The 21,416-nt window shown below is 38.5% G+C and overlaps 3 protein-coding genes across 8 annotated transcripts; 2 read left to right on the plus strand and 1 right to left on the minus strand.

Annotated features, from left to right (window-relative positions):
* Positions 1 to 823: 823 nt before the first annotated feature.
* On the plus strand, positions 824 to 9,658 carry LOC112566653. 3 transcript variants are annotated; one of them, XM_025242946.1, is made up of 7 exons: positions 824 to 1,118; positions 2,671 to 2,812; positions 2,981 to 3,148; positions 3,518 to 3,612; positions 5,371 to 5,400; positions 7,802 to 7,842; positions 8,945 to 9,657. In XM_025242946.1, exons 1-6 carry the CDS (start codon positions 1,076 to 1,078, stop codon positions 7,807 to 7,809), a joined length of 486 nt encoding a protein of 161 aa, XP_025098731.1. In that variant the 5' UTR covers positions 824 to 1,075; the 3' UTR covers positions 7,810 to 7,842; positions 8,945 to 9,657. The 3 variants fall into 3 exon arrangements, with proteins under 3 accessions (XP_025098731.1, XP_025098732.1, XP_025098730.1); XM_025242947.1 differs by lacking the exon at positions 5,371 to 5,400 and having other exon boundaries at positions 8,945 to 9,658; XM_025242945.1 differs by lacking the exons at positions 5,371 to 5,400; positions 7,802 to 7,842; positions 8,945 to 9,657 and having other exon boundaries at positions 829 to 1,118; positions 3,518 to 4,017.
* Positions 5,650 to 13,640, minus strand: LOC112566652. 2 transcript variants are annotated; one of them, XM_025242944.1, is made up of 9 exons: positions 13,499 to 13,640; positions 12,898 to 13,102; positions 11,908 to 12,061; positions 10,713 to 10,779; positions 10,125 to 10,274; positions 9,692 to 9,804; positions 8,871 to 9,111; positions 8,353 to 8,688; positions 5,650 to 6,596 (listed from the first exon to the last, which is right to left on the minus strand). In XM_025242944.1, the coding sequence occupies exons 2-7, from the start codon at positions 13,099 to 13,101 to the stop codon at positions 8,936 to 8,938; spliced, it is 864 nt and encodes a 287-aa protein (XP_025098729.1). In that variant the 5' UTR covers position 13,102; positions 13,499 to 13,640; the 3' UTR covers positions 5,650 to 6,596; positions 8,353 to 8,688; positions 8,871 to 8,935. The 2 variants fall into 2 exon arrangements, with proteins under 2 accessions (XP_025098729.1, XP_025098728.1); XM_025242943.1 differs by lacking the exons at positions 8,871 to 9,111; positions 9,692 to 9,804; positions 10,125 to 10,274; ... (2 more) ...; positions 12,898 to 13,102; positions 13,499 to 13,640 and having other exon boundaries at positions 8,353 to 8,682.
* On the plus strand, positions 13,592 to 21,416 carry LOC112566651. Of its 3 annotated transcripts, XM_025242942.1 has the most exons (4): positions 13,599 to 13,689; positions 15,287 to 15,404; positions 16,057 to 16,445; positions 16,869 to 21,416. In XM_025242942.1, exons 3-4 carry the CDS (start codon positions 16,410 to 16,412, stop codon positions 19,755 to 19,757), a joined length of 2,925 nt encoding a protein of 974 aa, XP_025098727.1. In that variant the 5' UTR covers positions 13,599 to 13,689; positions 15,287 to 15,404; positions 16,057 to 16,409; the 3' UTR covers positions 19,758 to 21,416. The 3 variants fall into 3 exon arrangements, with proteins under 3 accessions (XP_025098724.1, XP_025098726.1, XP_025098727.1); XM_025242939.1 differs by lacking the exon at positions 15,287 to 15,404 and having other exon boundaries at positions 13,592 to 13,689; XM_025242941.1 differs by lacking the exon at positions 15,287 to 15,404 and having other exon boundaries at positions 13,593 to 13,689; positions 16,054 to 16,445.

Raw genomic sequence — 21,416 nt, forward strand, 5'->3', positions numbered from 1 at the left:
TAAATAAAGCTGTTCTGTCTGAAGTTTAATTTTATAAATAGTCGTATTCGTGGATTAACTTTAAAAACAATTTATTAGAGACATTAAGAGTCAAATGACTTCGGTGGAGGAAATTCTCCTTGTTTACAAAAAGCTTGGTTTTATTGCACATGTCCAACAATTTTATCTTACTACATTACCCCTTGTTATAAAAGCACCTCTTTTTCCTAACAAATCGGTATTTCTGTGAGAAGTTTACTAACGCTGTGTTATCAGACTTTGGCATTTTTTATTTATCCAGATTTGCCAGGAAGGCGAGGGGGTCCATGACTTCATCCTGACCTCACTGACCTGGAAAACCTTCTGAAGAAGTGGTGGCAATCTTTACTTTCTACTGGCGCAGAAATGCTTGCAGTTTTCCAGGTTGATGAAAACTCCCGACATTATACGGGTTTCCCCTGGGTTGAATGATCTTGTCATCGTCACAGGAAGGAAAAAACAGTGTGTGGAACAAGAATGGTCGTAATTAAGCTGTAAACATCTTGTGTTACTTAGTAGTAAACAGTACTCGTGTATCGACACTTTACAGCTTTTTATGGCTTGTGGTCCAGCACACCCAGAGATGACTGTTACGGCAGTTACTAATCATGCCACTCCGCTCATACCCAGTAGAGCAAAATAGGAAACAACTTGTCCTCACGCACCTGATGTCCACGATGAGTGCTTGATCCCCCACCATACCTCTAGCGAGCATGCGTAAATTGTCATAGACACACACACGAACACACTCACACACACACACAAATAAAGAGAGCGCAGGAGTGCCGTGCCTGGGAGTGAGAGAAAGGAATAAAATCAGGAAAGGTCGGGGGAGGAGGGAGAAATTTTGTAAATGGAGGGCCCTACCCACCATTCAACGCCACACCCTTCCCGGCTATAAAAGTTATCTAAACAGCCCAGATCGTAAAGTACTGCTGCTTCTCCGACTCTACTCCACCATCTGTGCAGTCTTCAGATCCTTCTCCGTCAGCCACACAACCCTTGTCTTCGCGTCCTTCCTTCAGTCGACAGTTGTCTCGCGTCGTCCTACACTGACATGGGTCCCAAGGCTGTCTTGGTGTTTGCAGCAGTTTGTTCAGGTAAGAAAGATTTATTGAAGCTTATAATACAGTCGAGTGAGGCACGTTCATTCTGAAGTATATTCGATGAATTCATGTATCTACCCATCCATCTTATTCGAATTCGTGCTTCGGAGTTTAATGAGAAAAAGAACAAATTGTCAGCAATACAAATTTGAAAAAACAGGGTTTAACTGGAACTCTAGCACTTGCGCTTTTTAACTTCTAGTATTTTGTTGTACAAAATTGTCGGTAAAACTACAATAAGTTATGTTGAATATGCGTCTTGTGCAATTTATGTAGTTCGCTGGTCTAAGATCACAAATCATCGACTGATATAATGCAGGATATTTAGTAAAACAAGTATTGAAAAATAAGTTTTAGAACTAAAATTCAAGATAATAAGCAAATTAATAATGTCAGTTGTACAACTGACATTCGCCATTTGAAAATCTAACGGTCTAGCGAAAAGATTTTGTAACATGACCCTAGAGCTCACGTTGGTGTGGGTGTGAATAGTTCCACCTCACTGTGAGTGATACAGACATTTAGGAACATACTCAAAGAACGGAGATGTTAAATGAACTAACCGTACATACAAATCTAAAATAAAACATCAATAAAGAGTGTTTCTAGAGATAAGGAAAGTTTAAATACGGTGTTCGTTGACGCGTGTCTACTTGTGGGACGAAAGTTACTTGTGGGCAGGTAAAGGTACAACGGAATGGCCATGATCGAACAATGGATGGTCCGTCCTACCTTTGCCTGCCCTCGAGTATCTTGACGGCAAACAAGTGCCAAGTCGTAAATGAAGTTTCAGCATATGGCAGTGAACAGAGCTTAACGAGCGGTTACCAAACAAGAAAAAAATGTAGCAGCTTCTAAAAGCAAGACTTGGGGTGGGGAACTTGGCTTCATTTGGTTGTAAGTTGGGACATCAGGTCTGCCATGTGACTCCCTTCCTATAGCACTTCATGTGTAGTCATAAAATATTGAGCACACTTCTCCCTATTCCTAAGTGCATACACTACTTGTGAGACCTCTTCCAGGCTGGCAAAATATCGATGAGTGAGAATTAAGGCCACCCAATACGAACAGTCTAAACATAACAATAAGAACAGTCTCAATATAGCAATACAGTCTAAACACAACAATATGAACAGTTTAAACATGACAATAAGATTATTGATCAAAATAAAATAATTTCAGGAAATCATGGATCATTCACACCCTCCTGATAATGCTATTCTGCTGTCAATCGTCATGTACTTTTATCACAGTTGTGAATATTGCCCATCAGTGAATATGACAGTATCATGTTAGCAACAGGTGTGAAGGTATTCTTCTGGTAATAAGCATGGTCCATGATAGTAAAAACCTGGCAAAGGCGTTGAGCAATGTATCTTACCAGAGTATCCTATCGGAGTAGTTTACCAGAATGTCTTACCGGACTATCTTATCCTCAGAAACTGTCCCCACTTCAGGATAGACTAGTCACTCGAAGAACGAATTGTTTCTCGTTGTTAGTTAAGCTTTGTTATGTTGTTAACAAGCTTTGTCATGTTGTTAACAGGCCTGGCCATGGTGAGAAGTCAGGCGATAATGGACTGTGAGAACTATAACCCTAACATCTGCTTTTCGGACGTCGTTCCGTTCTGTCTTCAAAATGGAACCATCGTCATCAGCATCTGTGAAGCCAAGCGTGCAGTGTGCAGGTGTGGTGGTCATCAGTATATGACTGATTTGCTATGACTTATATCCTACAGACAACTTGGTTGTTGTAATATTCTTGTCAATTTTGGTAGCAGCTTTGATAGTTCATTATTTTCGATGGTTAAGATGTCATTTTGTTTTATGAGTGTGCATGCGTTTTCATCTTGCAGAGAAAATGCTCAGTTAGATGAAACGTTCGCCGCATGCAGGCCACAGCAACCCAACTTCGACTGCGACAACTTTAACCCTATGGTCTGCAGCAAAGATACCATTCCCTTCTGCCTCACCGACGGAACAGCAATCACAGGCAGATGTGAGGCACAGAAAGCTGTTTGCAAGTGAGTGGTCCAGGGTGTGCTTGCTGCAGCCCTCTGTTTGCAGTCGTGAGGTTGTACAGACAGAATTTAAATGTCGATTATATTGCTTAAGAAATTGTCTTTGTCGTTACAACACGTCCTTGATATTGTCGAATCCTGTTGTCTTCCTTGCACGAAAACTGGTCTTCTAGTGGTGTCATCGGTGTGTAAGTGTTTAAGTCTCCATCTTGACTTAGTGTCATATCCCCCTTCACAGTTATTATACAGCTCATGTTCTTTACTTTTCTCAAAAGAAACGGCCCCATTTCTGACTGCACCACAAGGTGCTAATACCAATATTTCAGCAGAAAAACACTGATTAAACTATGACTTTTACTTTTTTTTTTTCAGAGAAGGCAAAACAATCGACCCCTCGTTTAAGGCCTGTGACAAAATTTCACCTAGAAGCGAGGATCTGGACAACGATTCCTCAAAACTGGCAGCAAGTCTGTCCACGCTTTGTCTTATTTTTATTTCTTTACTGCTTTAATCTCTTTTTCGTGTTTTTAGACTTCCTAACATAAGCATGCTGGGCCTGTGTTTAAGAGCGTTGGTGGTGGCGAAACTGATGTATTTCCTGTATACACCAGCTGCACTTGCAATGTGCTTCACACACCTCGGGACATGACTGGACAATATTCACTCAGTTTGTCACTCCACACAATTTTGCCCTCAAATCTTCAACCAAAAGCCGATTAACAAAATATGTCCATTATGTGTTCTTGGAAATGTCGCTTATCAATGTTAAAAATGCCTGTAAAGTGAGAATACTCTTAATTTCTTGTCATTACCAAAAGTAATGCTTTTCTTAAATACGAACTTTGTACATCAAGAATAAACTGACAACCTTTGATTTGTGTATTTTTTAAAGCTTTGATTTGACTGTGATGGGTCCTGTTTATCATGTTTCATGCTGATTGGCTGTTTTTCTTTTTTTTTTTTTTTTAAAAAAAGTTACGCACTATGGTTCTTCAAAAGTTTTTGGAAAACGGGAAATAAACAAAAAAGTATGGATCCCAATTTTTATATTCTTAAAATATACTCAGAGTCGAAACATTTTCCCACACAACTTTGTCCTCTAAATCATTCCTCAAGAATTCGAGGGCTTAGGAACTTTGCCAAGCTGTAAGATCTTTTAACATGAGCGCGCCCTTTACCCAAAGATGCTTTTTAAAATTTGGATGCAGATTACACTAGACATAAAGAGGATGAAATTCCCAGTGAAATTCAGAAAATTATGCCCTCATACAGCAAGAGCTTTCTTCTCAAATTTCACAAAATCTACACAACTTATGTGATTGCATTTATACTGAACTAATAAAAGTTGTTTGTGATGACTCAAGACCAGTTCCAAAGCACAATTTTGTTTACGTTTTCCATTAACTCTTGCAAAATCTACTGTATGGCAATGGCTAGCCTCCTCTTTTTGGTCTTCTGGTGTTTGCATTGAACTTTTTTTTTTAGAATATGACTGATGGAGAGGGTTAACAGAGCATTTGTGCAGCTTGTAAGACTGTGGATGTGGGTATCTGCATGCTGGATATAGAAATTTATTAATGAATTCTATTCATCTTTGATACTCCCTATACTCTAACTGGAGAGATAGCATAACTTAGTGGTTTGTGTACTTTGACTAAAATGAGGTCACTGAGATCTGCTTGGGCCTGTGGTTGGTTTACTTCCTCTGCTCACCCAGAAGGCTCTCAAGGAATGACTATGACCTGGACATGGGGAAACATATTCACTGTCCTTAAAGAACCCTTTGCCTTTTCCTATCTTAAAAACATCTGCACATATTTTTCCCATATATCCACACACTCAGACATGTATATATATTTACACACACATATATTTAAATCCATTATTTGTGCACGCACACTCATACAATTGTGCTCTCGTACCATCCTCCACCACTTGTATGAAAATGTGTTCATGATATCAACATGTCTCCTAATCTTTGCATCTGAATTGCTTAAAAAAAAAAAAAAAAATAGTTTCTGTAAATTCAACATAATCTAAAACTGCTTCATATATTCCTCTGTAATCTTTATGTTGACATGAGAACCTGTGAGGAAGATCAATCTGACAGCTTAATTATCTGATAATGATTACTTGAAAAAACTAGTGCACTTAAATCATCTTCAGAGCTTTGCAGGACTAATTCTACAAAATAATTAATAAAATTGTCTTTGGTCTCTATGCAGAAGCCACAGAAAGGAAAATTGGAGATAAAGGTAATGAAACATGTGGTCTAGAAAACATGAGCAAGATCAAACCATATGAAATGATAATTATTTGGTGTGTTTTTAGCCTGTAGCCAAGGTGCAGTGGATAAAGAGATTATGAATACAAATGAAAGAAATATGCATTTAATACAAAAGTTATGAAAGGAGTCCGAAATACACCCTGCCTTTCAAAACTGCGTACCTAAAATGCACTTGACAGACATGAAGGCATTAATGAAGTGAAGAAAATATCTTTGATTTCATTATCAAACATCATTTTATTTAAACATTTTCATACATTACATTTTCAAAACTTACCAGTGATAAAGTTTATATATAAGTCTCTAAATTTCCTTAAAGATAAAGTCTCGACTTCAGGCACAGAAAGCAAATGAATTCTAGCTGGAAGGGCTTTGCTATGGCCTTATCGTCTTCTGCACTGTTGTCAGCATGGTGAATCTCTCTGTTCCAAAGAGAGGCTTTGTAGGCAAGCTATAACGATTTTCAAGATTTTCTTTGTTACTGTCAGAGGATGTAAGTTTAGAGTGACTGGTCTTTCTTACACTATCGAAGATCATACCCTCTTCTTTTAGCTTTATATAACCTGCTGCATCTCCCCCCCTGTTTTCCTTGTTCTGGGCTTCATAGTTTCGACACCCTGTCTGGTTCAGCATTTTTCCACAATCAGGCCTGAAGCCAAACCTGCTTCGCTCAGCAACAGATCTTGGGCCACGCTTCTTCTGGTCACATTTCTGGGTACTTGCAACAGTGGCATACACTGGCCGATTATCTGTCATGATGGCCATCTTGTCCTCCTCGAGATGTCTTTTACTATTTTCATGCATGTACATCTCAGGATTAGTGCTCAGAATACCAGGGAAATGGTGTTCCAGCTGGTTTCCATTCACTTGAAAAGACCTAAATTCAGGTTCAGGTGGCAAATCATTATGATCAATAACAGACCTAGCAAACACAGGTTCTTGTGGAGGCTCTAAAAGAAAGCGAGACGATTGGAGATCTGGCATACTAGGTAAAATCATATTACTTTGTCTGTTGGGAGCTTCAGCTTTACAACTCTTTTCATAAGTTGGTAGACTTTTATAATCTGTCAGGTGACTTTTACCATCATCCACCATGACCGACGTGTGGGTGAATGTGTCAGTTAAACTCGTGTTTTTGAAACTCATTGTCATCTCTTCCAGATCCTGGAAATATATATATACAAACTGAGAACAATAAAACTAAGAATCCTTTTCCAAGTGACAAATAAAAAAATAATTTCATTGACCCAAAAATTACAACTATATGCTACTCTGACTTTAATCTTTAATTTCTGTCAGAATACCAAGAAAACCTGTTTTTGCTTAATTTCTCTAAAATTATTTAAAATAAACTTTAGCAACAGAAATATTCACTATTTCAATATTTGCTCAACCTGGAAAAAAGGCAAAATAACTCATGAAATTAAAAAGAAAATAGAAAAAAATGTAAACAAGGAGAAATTTTGAAGAAAAAAATAATTATTAAAGACTTATAATTAATGCATGGCAAAGTTACGACTTAATGTTTTCCCCATAAGCTCTAAGAATGATATTAACAGTTCTCTATTCCTATTTTGTTAGGTTTCATAATAGAAGGGCAAGTAGCACAAGCATTGAAAGAATATGAAAGATAGAAAAAGCCCTGGAAATATTGTAGAATTTTACAAGTTCTTTTTTGAAGGATTAAGGATTAAGCATTATTCTTTGCAAGAAATATTTATAACACAAACGATGTATAATTATCCATATCCAAGAGAAAAACCTTAGAAAATCCTTAATTGGTATCCCTCCTGTATGTTGCCTATAAAATTACTTTCTTGTACAGTGTACTTGCTAATGTTATTCAGAGATCAAATTTTTATTTCTGGCAGATAACTGCAGAAAAAAGAATTTACAATACAGGAATGACATACAATACAGAAATAAAAAAAGACTTTAACAAAATTTGAAAAGGAATTTGATACTCTATCAACTTTTGTGAATGTGTTTCATAAGTACAGTATACCATAATTAGGTGAATTCAAGTGAAACCCATGGAAATAATGTGGACGAAATGCTATTTATTTTTGGTATTAACAAGAAATAAAAATAAAAGAAACTAAGTAATATTAATAAAACTGAACTTCACTATTCTTCTGGCAAACTTTTTCAAAATAAATATAGATTTTTGAGGGCCATACCTAAAAGCGAATATTTATCCTTTTGTTAAAATCAAGTGGAACATGTGACCTGTATTAACAACAAACACATTTTTCAGAAATAATGGCTCTCATTCATTCATGCTGTTTCTTGAATGATGCAATAGTATCATTGTTAGTATACCTGACACTTTTGCTGTATAATTTTCTTTTTAAATCCTTTGTCCACAGAACTGTAAAGATGCTCAATTTTGGCTCCGACCATAAGATGGGTGAGAATCCTTTTTTATCAATACTGAATATGCATTATAGTTTCTTTATCTAACTTTGGAAAAGTTTCAAGATAGTTCTCTACAAAAAAGAATGCAAGCATAGACAGTCCCTGTAACCTATTTTTTTTTTTTTTTATTATGTGCAAAAGGGGGAAAGGGTTGGGTTGGGGGATGGGTGTTTACACCGAGCCAGCAACTGAGGCTGTATCAAGGCAAGGCAGCCAGCCCTTTAAACAGATGTCACATGCAGAGAAATAACAGCATGCCCATGATGAGAGCTGAACCCAGAACAGCCAACCCTGACTGTATTAGTGACAGGTGCTAAACATTGCACTACCAACAAGGAAAAGAGAAAATAAACTTCTTTAGGAAAAAGTATACTGTTACCAGTTGCAGATGGCAATGCCCTCTAATGGGGTTCATAAATTCTCTTTGAAGCAAATATACATCTTAAAGATTTAGCCACTTTGTGATGTCTGCATATAAATTATGAGAAACTATTTGCCTTACCTTAAGACTGTATGTCAACTGTGGAGATTTTGGCATCTCCAAGTCATCTTCATAGAAGTTGTTTACTTTCGAAGTCAGGTATCTGATGCTTGATGTGACTGGCTTGTCCATATTGTTGTTTCCTTGGGTAATCTGCTTGATTCCTGGGGTATGTAGAATAGGTGGCACTGGATCATCCATCTCCAGCCTCAGCTGTCTGGCCACCTTGCTTTTGTGGGAGCTGGATGATGCCTTTTGTTGCTCAACAGTTTCCTTTATAGAAGGGATCTGTTCAATCCCTGGGGTCATTAGAACAGGTGGTACAGGGCTAAGGCATTCTTCTTGGACAGACCAAAACTGAAAAAAACAGTTACAATTCAAAAGCAAATTGTTAAAAAAAAGTCTTGTTTTACAGCTCTTCATGAAGCTGGCAAACATTAAGAATCAGCCCATTATGAGAGAGGAAGAATAAAAGAGAGATTGTTAGAAGCATACTTTTTCAAAAATGTAGTAGTTTGTAAAATAATCAGGACACATACATCGGCATTTATTTTCTGCTTCACTTTGGATTCGGAGATAAACTCCTTCATAGATGGTATCTGCTTTATTCCAGGGGTGTGTAGAACAGGAGGAACTGGACTGTCTGAAAACTCCAATGCCTTTGCCAAATTTTTTTGTCAGGGGAATGCTTCAACTCCTGCACTTGATGACACAGAGGTGTCTGGCCAATCTTTGTGAATATGCTGCAGGTTGGACTACAAGTCAAGTCCTCTGATCTACCTGTCATTAAAATGGATACATATAAACCTGACCATCAAAAAATATGATTTTCTAAAATAAAGTCATCATAACTATAATCTAGCTCTACAAAACAGTTATTGTAACAATAAATAATCTTATGTACTTGAAAGCATACTTGTTTCTCACAATGAAAGCTCTGGTGACAAGGAAACAAAAAATGAAAATGTGTGTGCTGCTGCATAGTCTAAACTTACATTCTTGCTAATGGCTAAGAATAAAGCTTAAAAACAAGCCAAGTTTAACTATCAAAGACTATTTAATTTGAAGAAATAAAACAAGCGTTACACATACAGATGGAAGCTAGCATATGCAGCTACCACAGCCACAAACAAACACACAAGTATGCACACAGACTACAGAAATGAATGCCACTAATTATCAGCAAGATCTCATATCATTACATATAGTTGTGGTGCTTATTAGTTGTTAATAATCACATTCTGCAGGTCTGATTTCATAATTTGTTATTACTGTGCACCCTTATATAATGCAAATAGTCTTGTCAACATTTGCTACTATGAAACAGAAGAACAAGCTGTAACAACGTACAGATGCTTACCATAAATGCTGTTATTACAGTCTGGAAAAAGACTAGGGGTAACCATCAGCCCCTTGTTTTGGAAAGGGGTTGGTATAAAATCATGTTTAACATTGGCTCCCTGGTTCTGAGATCTGAAGATTACGTAAAATCACACATGAAGGTGGATGCATGTACATGCATTTCCTCCCCCAACACACACCTCCTCTCCAAACTAATTCATGTATAGACTTACTTTACAAAAAGAAAAAAAAATTTAAACAAATAAATTCTATAATATAGGTAGGGGAAAAACCTTTTCAACTTACTATAGCCCAGTTGTGGTAAGTCAATGATGATGATAACAATGACTGCTACTACTGCTACTAAGAGATGTTGAACTTAAAATATGAAACCACATGCATCATGATGCATCACACAGGCAAATAAATACAGCACCACCATTCCCACACACCTTTGTGAAAAGCCTGTGGAGACTTTGAAATCTTGCTGTAGCTCTGCCACTTTGGGATGTGATAACATGCTGAGTGTATAGCTACTAATGCCAAAATCCTCAAGACGAGGAGACATTTCATTAGACTGCTGTGGAGCTTTTTCAATAGGAGTGAATGTTAAAGAAAGTGTAAATACATAAAAATATAAAACAGTGTAGACATCATCATTATATAATTAATCAAACACAAACAAAAATGTACAGTATATGAATTTTGCTTTATAACTCAGAAGAAACAGATAGACTCATGGAATTCAAATTAAAATAATGATTACTTCCTCTTGCAATGAGCTATGTGCTGTACACATGAACTGTCAACTGCCTCCCCCCACCAAAAAAGTGAAACAATTCACTGTTGATAGCATCTTTGTAAAATATTTTTTCCTAGTTACAGTAAAAGCAATGACAAGTGGGCAACTACAAATGAAGAACAATATGATCTTCAAATAACAGACTTTACAAGTTCGTACATATGAGCTGATGTTCAATAATGAAAGAAGAAGAAATACCAGAAACAAAATCATTTTTAGATGGTTATTAAAAGGATATTTATTCTGATTCAGCTCAGTTTTTTCAGCATTTGTTTCACTTCCTTCAGTACATGAGCTTGTTTCTTCTGCAAAAATTCAAACACACGAGCAAAAAGTTTATAAGAGTCAACACAATTTTTTTAAATATTCATTTGTAACTGCAAATTTATAAAGTAACATTGTCATCATAAATAAATAAAAATTAATGGAATATAAAAAAAAAATTGCAAAACTAGAAACTGTATTTATTGTAAGTATTTAACCTTTTATTAAATAGTATTATTCTAAAAACTGTTAGCCTTCAGTAAAAACTTGTAATTTTAAATTGCTTAATTCTGAATGAGAACTAAAGAGAAATATGGTCTAATGTAGTAACCTGAGTAAACAGCCTTAATAAATTCAGAATTTACTTTTTTGAATTCTAGCACAAAGCATAATTCACAGCAAGGGATTACTATTTGCCACAGGAATAAGTATTCATCTGGTACTTTTGTACTGAAAATCAATATTTTTGGTTTATCTGCCAAAAATTGAGAAAGTAATGTTGGAAAATGATGTATGTTATTTATTTGGAATAGACATATCTCTACTGCAGAAAATAAAAAGAGAAATAAAAAAAAAGGAACAACTGTTTTAAGATCAGTTTATACACTGCATTTGAGAATGGTAGCTTTTGTACCTAGCAGCTCAATCTACTTAATCTACTAAGAAATTTCTGTGCCACATCAAGTCCAGGAACATTTATTTCTCAGCTTTAGCTTAGTATTGGCTGCTGAAAGCAGGAAGTGAAAAAATAGGCACGATGTGAGTCATGACAGACATATATAAGGCAGTCCTCGGGTTACGTCAGCCCATTTCATTTCATTATTAAATGTATGTTATTTGTGTCTTTTGATAACTACGTGTTAGGATAGGTGTTAAAATAGGATAAGTGCTTACAGTATGATATTTATGTACAGTATGTACGTATGTTCCGACTTACAGCGAAAATCGGTTTACGACGCGACGTAGGAACGGAACGTCGTAAGTCGAGGACCGCCTGTATATCCATCCTCTAAAATTATATGAAAAATTAAAATATACTTCAAATGCTGTCTCATTTTCCACTGAAAAATTATATATATAATTATCTAACTGTAATATTGGTTTAAATTCTGTTACTCATTCTTAATACTGCTCATGTTACAAGCTGCAAACGTATTAGTTTATATTACCTGTAGGTAGCAAGTAGCCATATTGCTGCAGGTAGCTTTGGATCTGAACAGTCTGAGTTTGCTGGATATCTATCAGCTCTTGTATAATCTGGAGGCTTGTTTCAAACTGTTTGCTTTTGTCTTTCATATCTCTTAATACTTCATGCCCAGATTTCTGTCAACACCAAAAATACACATAATTGGACAGAAAAGGATGAGCATACTAGGAGTTTGCTACCTATACCTACAAACTTGCACATGGACATTGTGCTCATACATGACAGGTGAAATAGAAGGAAAAAGCTCTGTTTCTTGTCTCCAGTCAGGTGCTCTAGCACTGATCTGAACACAGTCAGTCAATCAACAAAGAAGATGCATATTAAAAAAAATAAGACTAACATCAGTTACAGACAGTATTATTTAAAGAAGATAGCAGCCTGTCTTTTTTCTCAGAGTTGCAATACCATAATAATCAATAAGCTTGTCACCCTCCCTACTCTTTCCACAAGACTCCAATTCTTCTATTTATTGTAGAAATACTTCCAAGGTAACTAATATCTTCACTCTCTTGCTTGGAGCTTCAACTCCCCTCCCTCTGATAAAATAAAAGACCATGTACACAGCAATGTAATTTTACTAATGAAAATATTATCATTATTATTATCCTTATGTTTTATGCATACAAACAAGTGTCTGAAGTTTGATAATGTTAAATGACAAAATATCACCTTTTACTTTTGGTTTATTATAAAATGTGTTAAAAAAATGTCCCCCCAATGCCAAATTCTCAGACCCCAAAAGCAAATTTTCTTTAAAAATATTAGATTTACACATGAGATGGTAACTCTGTCTGGGACTACTTATGACTACTTTAATGAACATATAAATGAGCACATCTACAAATCAAACTATGACAACTTTTAAAATAAATCCTGTGCCTTGCTGTTAGCTTATTTTCTGATCCTAGCTTTCAAACAAAACAAAAAATACAAAAATGAGAAAACAATGTACCATTAAAGCTTCTATTTCCTTTTTCCACTCCAGCGTTAACTTCATTCCAGTGACATGCTGACCCTGACCATCTGTTGTTGACTGTCCCCCGGGCTCAAACCTCTGCTGCAACTTTCTCATTCCATCATCAACATCTCTGGCTAAGTGCCGCAATGCACTAAAGAACCTTGTGCTGCTCTGATTGCTAGATGCCAATGTTGACATTCTACCAAAACAGATTTAGTATAAAAATCAGTTCACTGTCTGTAAAACTAATTTCTGATAAAACACAGAGAGAACGTATGTTAAGTTTCTTTTGAAAATACGTAAGTAGTTATGCATCCTTCAGCTAAAATGGATTTTATAAATACATAAGGTAATAACGTGCTGCGAGCAACAAATACTGTCTTTGACTCTGTATACACCAAGGATAAATAAACACATTTGTGTAACTCTTCGTGTTATGACAATCCCCGTTTCTTCAGTAGAAAGACATATATTATGGAAGCCACGATTGAAATGTTTATTCTCAACGACTCATAAGTCACTAAGAATAAACATTTCGACCAAAGTTACAATCTGCAAATTTAAAACAATGTACATGTATTTTGAGCAACACTACCTAGGAATAGGTGGGACGGATGTTTTAAACTGTGCGCGGAAGGCTGATCGCCGCCATTGGTGCGTGTGTCCGTGTCACGTGACACAGTCAGGATAACTCCATGCAGTTGAAAAGCAGACGAAACTTTTGGAGCTCCAGCGTGATTTGATATGGACTTCTGATTCCATTTTACTGGAGACCAAAGGAAAAAGGTAAAGTTGAGAATTATTATGAATAGTTTTACAGAAACAAATGTTTTATAAATATGTGTCTCTTCTTTACACATTTTGGCAAAATTGTTGAACACGCGCTGGGTGGAACCGCCCCCTAGTTTAACGCAGGGTACATCGACACGTACAGACTGCATTGTAATCTGTAAAGTAAAATTAAAATAAATGAAAAATTTATTTCTTGATTAATCATAGCGATTACTCTTACAATTTAAAACAGTTCAGATGACTATAAGACTGTGCTGTAGGAAGTCATAAATATAGCTGCATGGGTAAATCGCAGTATTTGCGTATCTATAGGTTGACATGCAAACATTGTTTTTAGCAGATTTTAAATGAAGAAGAAAAGTATAATATGTAAAAGGTCCATCCTATAAGACTCTGCCTACTGCTTAAAGGCGTGAGGACATAAAGTTTTTGGAAGGTGGTTAATAGCTGCGGCTGTTGTCGCTAACCCACCTTCACTGTCGTAGCGCGAGGTTTCCTTAGCCTTCTGGATCAGCAACAAAATTCTAATCTGGAAATGTGATCCACTAGGCACAGGCGCCGAATAAGGTCGATGACTAAGTATCGCTGTGAGAATCCCAAAGAAAGCTTCAGCTGAAGGAATTGAGCGTAAAGCCATGAACTTAGACCCTCCCTTTCTTCCCGCCGCTGGTCAAGTCTTTCACAAGTACACACCCAAACTGCTCTAAAAGATGGAACTGTAAACCCAATTTCGCCAACGTGTACCCAGAGACACTACAAAACATTTAGCTTTAAGAGCTTATCTACAGAGACTCGCAAGCAATCAAAAAAGAAAAATAATATCTGGGCCAAAATGTCACTGTTGCGCTTAAAAGAATTCATTTACATAAAACTTCTTTTTAAACAGCAGATGTTATATATTGTCGTCTAGTTGTCTGTTCATATAAATCTCAGATCCTTATTATGTAAGTGATTTTAGTTCATTAAATAACATCATTATGACATTTGTGATAAAGTAAGCAGATAACCAGCCCTAAGGCCCGTCAAAACGTATACCTGGAAGGGCATGAACATATGTGTTGCTGCGAAATCAGTACTTTTCTCCTCTTCCTGCAAAATTTAAATACCTCGGGTTTTGCTGTTACAGAACAATAGACGAGAAACAGGGAAAGTCAGAACGATAGACGAGAGACAGGGGAAAGTCGGTAAATGGAGGTTGTTTATCTTCAGCTTTCACTGTTCTGAGCCTGTATCACCGTGGACTATACTGCGCTGGTTATATATTTATTGACATCGAAAGGTGTTATCTTATATGCTTCATTTATTAAACAACTCGTTTTTTCTGCTTCTCTTAAATTAAAGGAAACATTACATTCTATTCTGATATATTTATATATGTGTGCGTATATCTGGATGAGTGCACGCGCGCTCGTGTGTTTATGTGAGTTGTATGATGAATTACAAATATCATCTCTCTGCGTCCTGCTCGTCCGACGATCCGTCCATTTATGTATGTTTCTGCTTTTCAGTGCGTATAAAATGTATTCGGTTTGCATGTAGTATCATGCAGCTTATCATCTGGCTACAAGTAGACTATAGGTGTTGTGTTTAGTAATCCGGTCCTAGGACGAACTGGTCAAATCAGTCAGAAGTACCCGTGTGTCAAGTAAAGGTTATCTGTGACCGTCTCCAGGTCGGCAACCCGGGACGCAACACATCCGTGTGCATAGGTAGGCTTTGTACAAACTGTAATTCCTGCTGCAGCAAGTCCTGGCATGCTTGTGCTGCTCGTACCTTACACTGATTGCTGCCCGTTGTGTTCACCTTATCGCAGTGATAAGAACGTGTCGCTTCAACAACTAAGCACAGGATGCTTAAATTATATTTTAGTATATACGTTCTCCTGATCACGATTTCAATATCATAATCTGAAGGTTGACTGAGTTAAACAAGTGCGCGATGACTTGGAGTGTGCTGCACTTTTTTTTTTTTAATGAGGAGCACCTTTTGCGTGATTGTGAGTGAACAAATGTGAACTGAAATGATTTGGCGTGGTTTCGTGCAATTCTAAAAAAATAATAATAATCTCTAATTTAATCGAAAAGTCAATAGTAATTATTTGTGCGATACATTTGTCAAAGCCCGCTTAAGCACACCATCAACACAGTAATTAGTTTATAACCATTTATTTGCAACTTTTTTCTATTGAATAATTCTGTGGTGGCTAGAAGGGCTCAAACAGAAATATCAAGACAGATTCAAATGCATAATACAGTATTATAATAACAGAAAGAAAAAAAAAGCATAAAATAAAGAAAAAGCAATCAAAAAAACTTATTTCCCTAGATTGTTGTCATCACTGGCGTCTTCTTCTTTCAGCAGAAATTGTCTTCTACACCTCAGCCACGTCTGCGACGAGTAGTGTTAACCTGGACACTCAGATTCCAGGCGGGTTTGTTCTTCAACTGAGGCTGCCATGAAACTGTAAACAGTCTCCCCCAGTGCATTTTCTTAGCATACTCCAAGAGTGTTTCCGCTGAGTCCGTACAGCACAGGTGTCTTTTGCGACCAGGATACACACCAGTGGCTGCTGAATCAGGGCAAAAACATGAGACTTTAACTTTTGGCGACAACAGTGACCCATACCTATGTGGTGAGGGTGCATTACTCCGGATTTCTCGTGACCAGTTCGGTGCCTTGTGGTTTTGGCATCAGCCACACACAACCCTGGGGAAATGCAGCTACATTTGTCAGCAAGCAATGATTCACAAGTAAGGTGCTCCGTCGGTAAATTTTGTCACGACTGCACTGTCATTTATAGTGAATGTCTGTTGATATTATTCATAGTTGATGATAATAAGAGACTAAACGGATGCGGCTTTTAAGTTGACCACTATTCCATTAGTCAAAAACTAATTTCCCTCTGGGACAAAGTTGTATCTTATTTCACGTTTACTTTGAGTGAGGTGTTCAGGTCTTAGACGAAGCGGCGAAAAACCAAAAGATACTGACGATGTTTGGGTTTTGTCGATGGGTGGAAAGAATCCACTAAAGAGGAATGACTGTCTAACCGTTACAAATTATGTTTTATTAACGATACAAACATTTTCACAATATCTTCTGGAGTTTTTCATCAGTTAATGGATGCCTGAGATTATCACATATTTCACTCTATTTTTTTTTTTTTTTGATAGCCAACCGTCTCTGCGTCCGCTTCGACGTGGGGTGAGATCACCACAACAATCACCACAGGCGATCTCACGGACAGCATCAGCAGCAGCGACAGCGACATCGGGGGCAAGGTGGCAGCAGGGGTGGTCGTCCCTCTGTTGGTGTTGGCCGTTGGGCTGGCCGTGACGTATTACTGTTACCGCAAGCGCTTCCCCGTGCGCATGGTGATGGGCCGTAACTTCGGCAAGTTCAGTAACCCCAACTACGCCCGTCCTGCGCGACCCCACAGCCTGGTGAGAAAAGATGCCGATGATGTCTTTCAGCAGATGCAGCCTGTCAGCGTGTCCACCGTCAACCTCGAAAACGGTAACGACTATGAGAAAACCTACGTCAACGCTGCTTTCGAGTTCGACTCGCACGACGTCGATGAGGAAGAAGTCGAACGTCGGTTTCGCCAGCACAAGCCGTATCTTTTCAAAGCGGCGCGCGGAGACGAGGTAGATGGAGACGCTGGCAGCTACGACGGCACCGATGATGCAGCTGCGGTAGACGACGTAGACGAGACTGAGGTGAAACGCAAAAAGAATCACGGGAACGCGCCTCCGCAAGGCCCGGGTGACAGAGTTAGAGATGAAACTTACCAAAATGTTCTCCATGCAGGCGAGACCCCTACCGCCACGATAACCCACGAAAAGCGTCAAGGTCAAGGATATCTGTCTGAGGAATCAGCGTTCATCCCTGACGACTGTCAGCGAGAAAGCAAGAACTCCAGCAAAAGCTCTCAGGACTACGACGAGGAGGATGGCTGGAGTGACGACTTTTCGTCGGTCGCCTCAAACAGCTTTGACGAAGAATCACAGGCCACGGCTCCACCCATCAGTGTACTTCAACATGAGCTCAATAACGAAGAACGTTGGTCTTCAACGTCAAAAGTTCCAGAAAGTAGTTCAGTTTTTATTGACAACCCTGCAGTTAAACCTCCTGGAAATGCGTATGATTCGTCCATGACTGTCAAAGAGTTTCTGCAGCGCATCAAAGAGCAGCATGGTCTAGCAGGAGAGGGACAACAGGGGACGCTTTATGGAAGGAATCCTAGGTCTGGAAGCCTAGTTACTCGGTCTGATGTTGCAGCGTTGGCCAAAAGAAGGTCGCATTCTTTGGTCGGTGCAATCTATAGGGATGATAAGGCTGTCCCCGAACCTTTAATATTGACGCAGCAGTCATTAACATTTGTAAACCCCGAAGACAGTTATAACTCTTTTGCTGAAAGTAAACATGCACCAAACAGTTCTGTTTTTGCTACATACGACGATCTCTCGGTACTGGCTAACAATCATTTCAAAGATGAACGGATGAATGGTGACAACTTGCAAAGGAGAGATGGTGAGCTCGCAGCGGAGAACAGTTACAAAAATCCAAGATATTATACTGTGTCTCACGCCGAGACTGAAGTGAGGTCACAGTCACTCTCGTTTGCAGAGCTCGATGCCAGTCAGGTGGCCCTCACTCAAGATGACATCCAGGCCAGTTACAAGGAGACAGATAATTCGCAAAGAGGCAGTGAGTCCCTTCTTGACGCTTTAGAGAACGTCCACTCACCAGACCCTGAGCCATATAAGAATGTGAGTCTTGTAGAGCATGAACCATATGAGAATGCCCACATTCCAGACCAGGAACAATACGACACAGAAAATGTCAGACTTCCAGAGTTTGAGCGATATGAACCAGATAGCATCCACCTTCCATTGCCTGAGCCATTTGTCACAGAAAACATCCACCTTCCCCTGCCTGAGCCATATGACACTGAGAACATCCACCTTCCACTGTCTGAGACATTTGTCACAGAAAACATCCCCCCTCCACTGCCTGAGCCATTTGTCACAGAAAACATCCACCTTCCACTGCCTGAACCATTTGACATAGAGAGCATCCACCTTCCACTGCCTGAACCATTTGACATAGAGAGCATCCACCTTCCACTGCCTGAGCCATTAGACATAGAGAGTATCCACCTTCCACCGCCTGTGCTAAATGACACAGAGAACGTCAGTCTCCCAGACCCGGAGCCACATGACACCGAGATAATCAGCCTTTCAGAACCCGAACCGTATGTCACGAATGGGATACCAATGTCGCTCGGCTTTCTTCGGAATCCTTCAGACAATGTTTCCGAAAGCTATACAAATGCTTCTGTTCTCCTCCCTCAAAACCCCGACAGCAACGTTGGCTTAAGCCACGAAGAAGATTCTTCTAGAACACAGTCAGAGAAAAGCTTGGTGGGGTCAGATAAAACCGCATCGACCACAGACGAGGAGACAGAAAGGAGAGAAAGTGTTCCGTTAAGAACACTGACAGCTGAGTCGGATGCGTATAGTTCTCCTCAGATATCATCGGATGACTCTGACCTAGAAACTAATGTACCAAAGCAGATCGCACCCACTAGCAGTCGTCACGAGCCTCAGCGGAAGTTGCAGCTGGTTCCAGGAATCACGTTCTCGGACTCCTCAAGCGATGACAACGATGAACGGAAAAGTGAGGTAACTTTGACCCATGGACTTACTAATCCCTTACAGAAGGACCTGGACTCGAACGTGAAATCAAGGAACGATGGCAGTTATGTGACCCTAAGAGGACACACACCAGTCGAACCGACACGACTTGTTACTCGCAACAGACCTGTGGGTCTGGCCGCCTTGCGGTCGCTGGAAGCGACTTACCGGACCAAGGAAGGAGAAGATGACAACAACGACGAAGAGGAGTATGAGAAACTGACTTTTGACGATATCGATTCAGCACTGCAGGATTTCGGCGGCCCAGCTGCACGTGCGCAGCCAAAAGTCTCCGGCCACAATAACAATACCAAGAACACTTTTGTTTTTTCAGAAGACCATCCTGATGATATTGATGTTTGATAAGCATTATGCAGCAGCAACCTTTTTATATTTTTTGTTTGTTTTGTTTGTTTGGTTGGTTGTTTTGTTGGGGAGGGAAGGGGTGTCCATGTCTAATCGAGTATCGCTTCAAACTGTAAGAAAATAAGTTTTCAAAATAAGATAGGTTGAAATTACTTGTCTTAACCTTCACCTATTTATTAACGTATAAATTTGTGTCTACAGATGATTCATATATCTTATTTTTTGTTTTTCTGGATCTTCCGGCGAATTATTAGAATTAACATTCTAAACTGTGATAAACTCGCTGGCTTGAGGAATGTTGTCCGGTTAAAACCTCGTCAATGGATGGATAAGTGACAGTTTATCAGTGATCGTTGACTTGAACGACTAGAGTGAAAGCGACCCTTTACTTTCAACAAAAGTAGAAATGAATGATAGTTCGAAAAGTGGTTGTACAAACTGAGTAGTCCCTTTTGCCTCTTTATTGGACGACTACTTTTTTCTTCTAATTGTTTCGCGTAAAGTCTCTCTTTTAGTGGATATTTATTTTTTGCAGGGCTAAGAAACTAGGGGACAACTCTATAGTTATATTGGTATTTCTTCTATTATTGTTGTTGCTGCTATTGATGATCTTTACTCCAAACGTTTCAGATTTCTTGAGTATGAGGAGAACTGTTGTAACCCTTCTGTCGTACTTAACCTTACATAACTTATGACACGTCAGCACAGAAGATTTCGTGGGGTCTCACGTGAAGACGCAGCTGGTATTGGTGATCGAGCATCTCAGTTCCCTTGATATTCCATTGAACATGTTATTTGTAACACGGAGCTTGCGTCCATTCCCATGGAGGTTCATATACGCTCGGTTCTGGACAGGATGTGATAAACCTACATGAACTAAACGTGTTAACAGCACAAAAAAAACTTGTATGTGTAGATGCGTCTGACCAGCCGTCAAACAAAAAGACATTTAATGTCTTCATAAATCCCGTTTTATTATTCTTTTGAGATCATCACAAAACTGTGTGAGATTTATGTATGAACAATGACAAAAACACTTATCAGTTAATTATATGAAATCACTTTTACCTGAGAACAAGAATAAATGAATCACATAATCCTTGCCTTCTTCGGAAATGAAGAACAAACAACTTGAAAGAAGTCTTCGTTGTCTGAGTCAGTTCGAGTCTTTATCAGTGTGTTACATAATCTTAATAAATAGAAGGTTGTACCAATTTATATTGTGATTCTTATCGGATGTTATATAATATAACAAAGGTAGCGTTGACTAAAGCACAACATGTCATGTAGAGAGACTGAGGAGCCTTAAAATATTATTAGTGATTTTTTTTTTTATTTCAAGATTAGTCGTTCAGATCAGCTTGCATACTGTACACAACCTAGGGCTATGTGTTTAAAAAAAAAGCATAACCCTCTTACATAAAAATTTGTCATTTGTCCCACTATATGCCGGCGCCGATCGTGTACATGTTCATTAGTATGGTTGCTTAATATCTGCGTGCTTGCAGACGTGTTTGCGTGCAAGTGGTGTATTCAGCATTGTCAGCCTCTGGCCGTGCATGCGTTCTAACGTTAGATTCTAAAAACATAGCTACAGGTCATCGTTTTAATTAAATCTGATGATTATGTGCAATAAAGTATGTGAAGAACTCTTGT

This window comes from Pomacea canaliculata, linkage group LG6, assembly GCF_003073045.1.
Source record: "Pomacea canaliculata isolate SZHN2017 linkage group LG6, ASM307304v1, whole genome shotgun sequence".
Classification (NCBI taxonomy): domain Eukaryota; kingdom Metazoa; phylum Mollusca; class Gastropoda; order Architaenioglossa; family Ampullariidae; genus Pomacea; species Pomacea canaliculata.

Excerpts from the sequence above, each read along its gene's own strand:
- LOC112566653 (XM_025242945.1), top strand. The coding sequence starts at position 1,076 with ATGGGTCCCAAGGCTGTCTTGGTGTTTGCAGCAGTTTGTTCAG. Across the intron at positions 2,813-2,980 it reads GCCAAGCGTGCAGTGTGCAG|AGAAAATGCTCAGTTAGATG; the intron begins GTGTGGTGGTCA and ends TTCATCTTGCAG. Across the intron at positions 3,149-3,517 it reads GCACAGAAAGCTGTTTGCAA|AGAAGGCAAAACAATCGACC; the intron begins GTGAGTGGTCCA and ends TTTTTTTTTCAG.
- LOC112566652 (XM_025242943.1), bottom strand. The coding sequence starts at position 8,640 with ATGACCCCAGGGATTGAACAGATCCCTTCTATAAAGGAAACTGTTGAG. Across the intron at positions 6,597-8,352 it reads AGTTGACATACAGTCTTAAG|GATCTGGAAGAGATGACAAT; the intron begins GTAAGGCAAATA and ends ATATATTTCCAG.
- LOC112566651 (XM_025242939.1), top strand. The coding sequence starts at position 16,410 with ATGCAGCTACATTTGTCAGCAAGCAATGATTCACAA. Across the intron at positions 16,446-16,868 it reads CAGCAAGCAATGATTCACAA|CCAACCGTCTCTGCGTCCGC; the intron begins GTAAGGTGCTCC and ends TTTTTTTGATAG.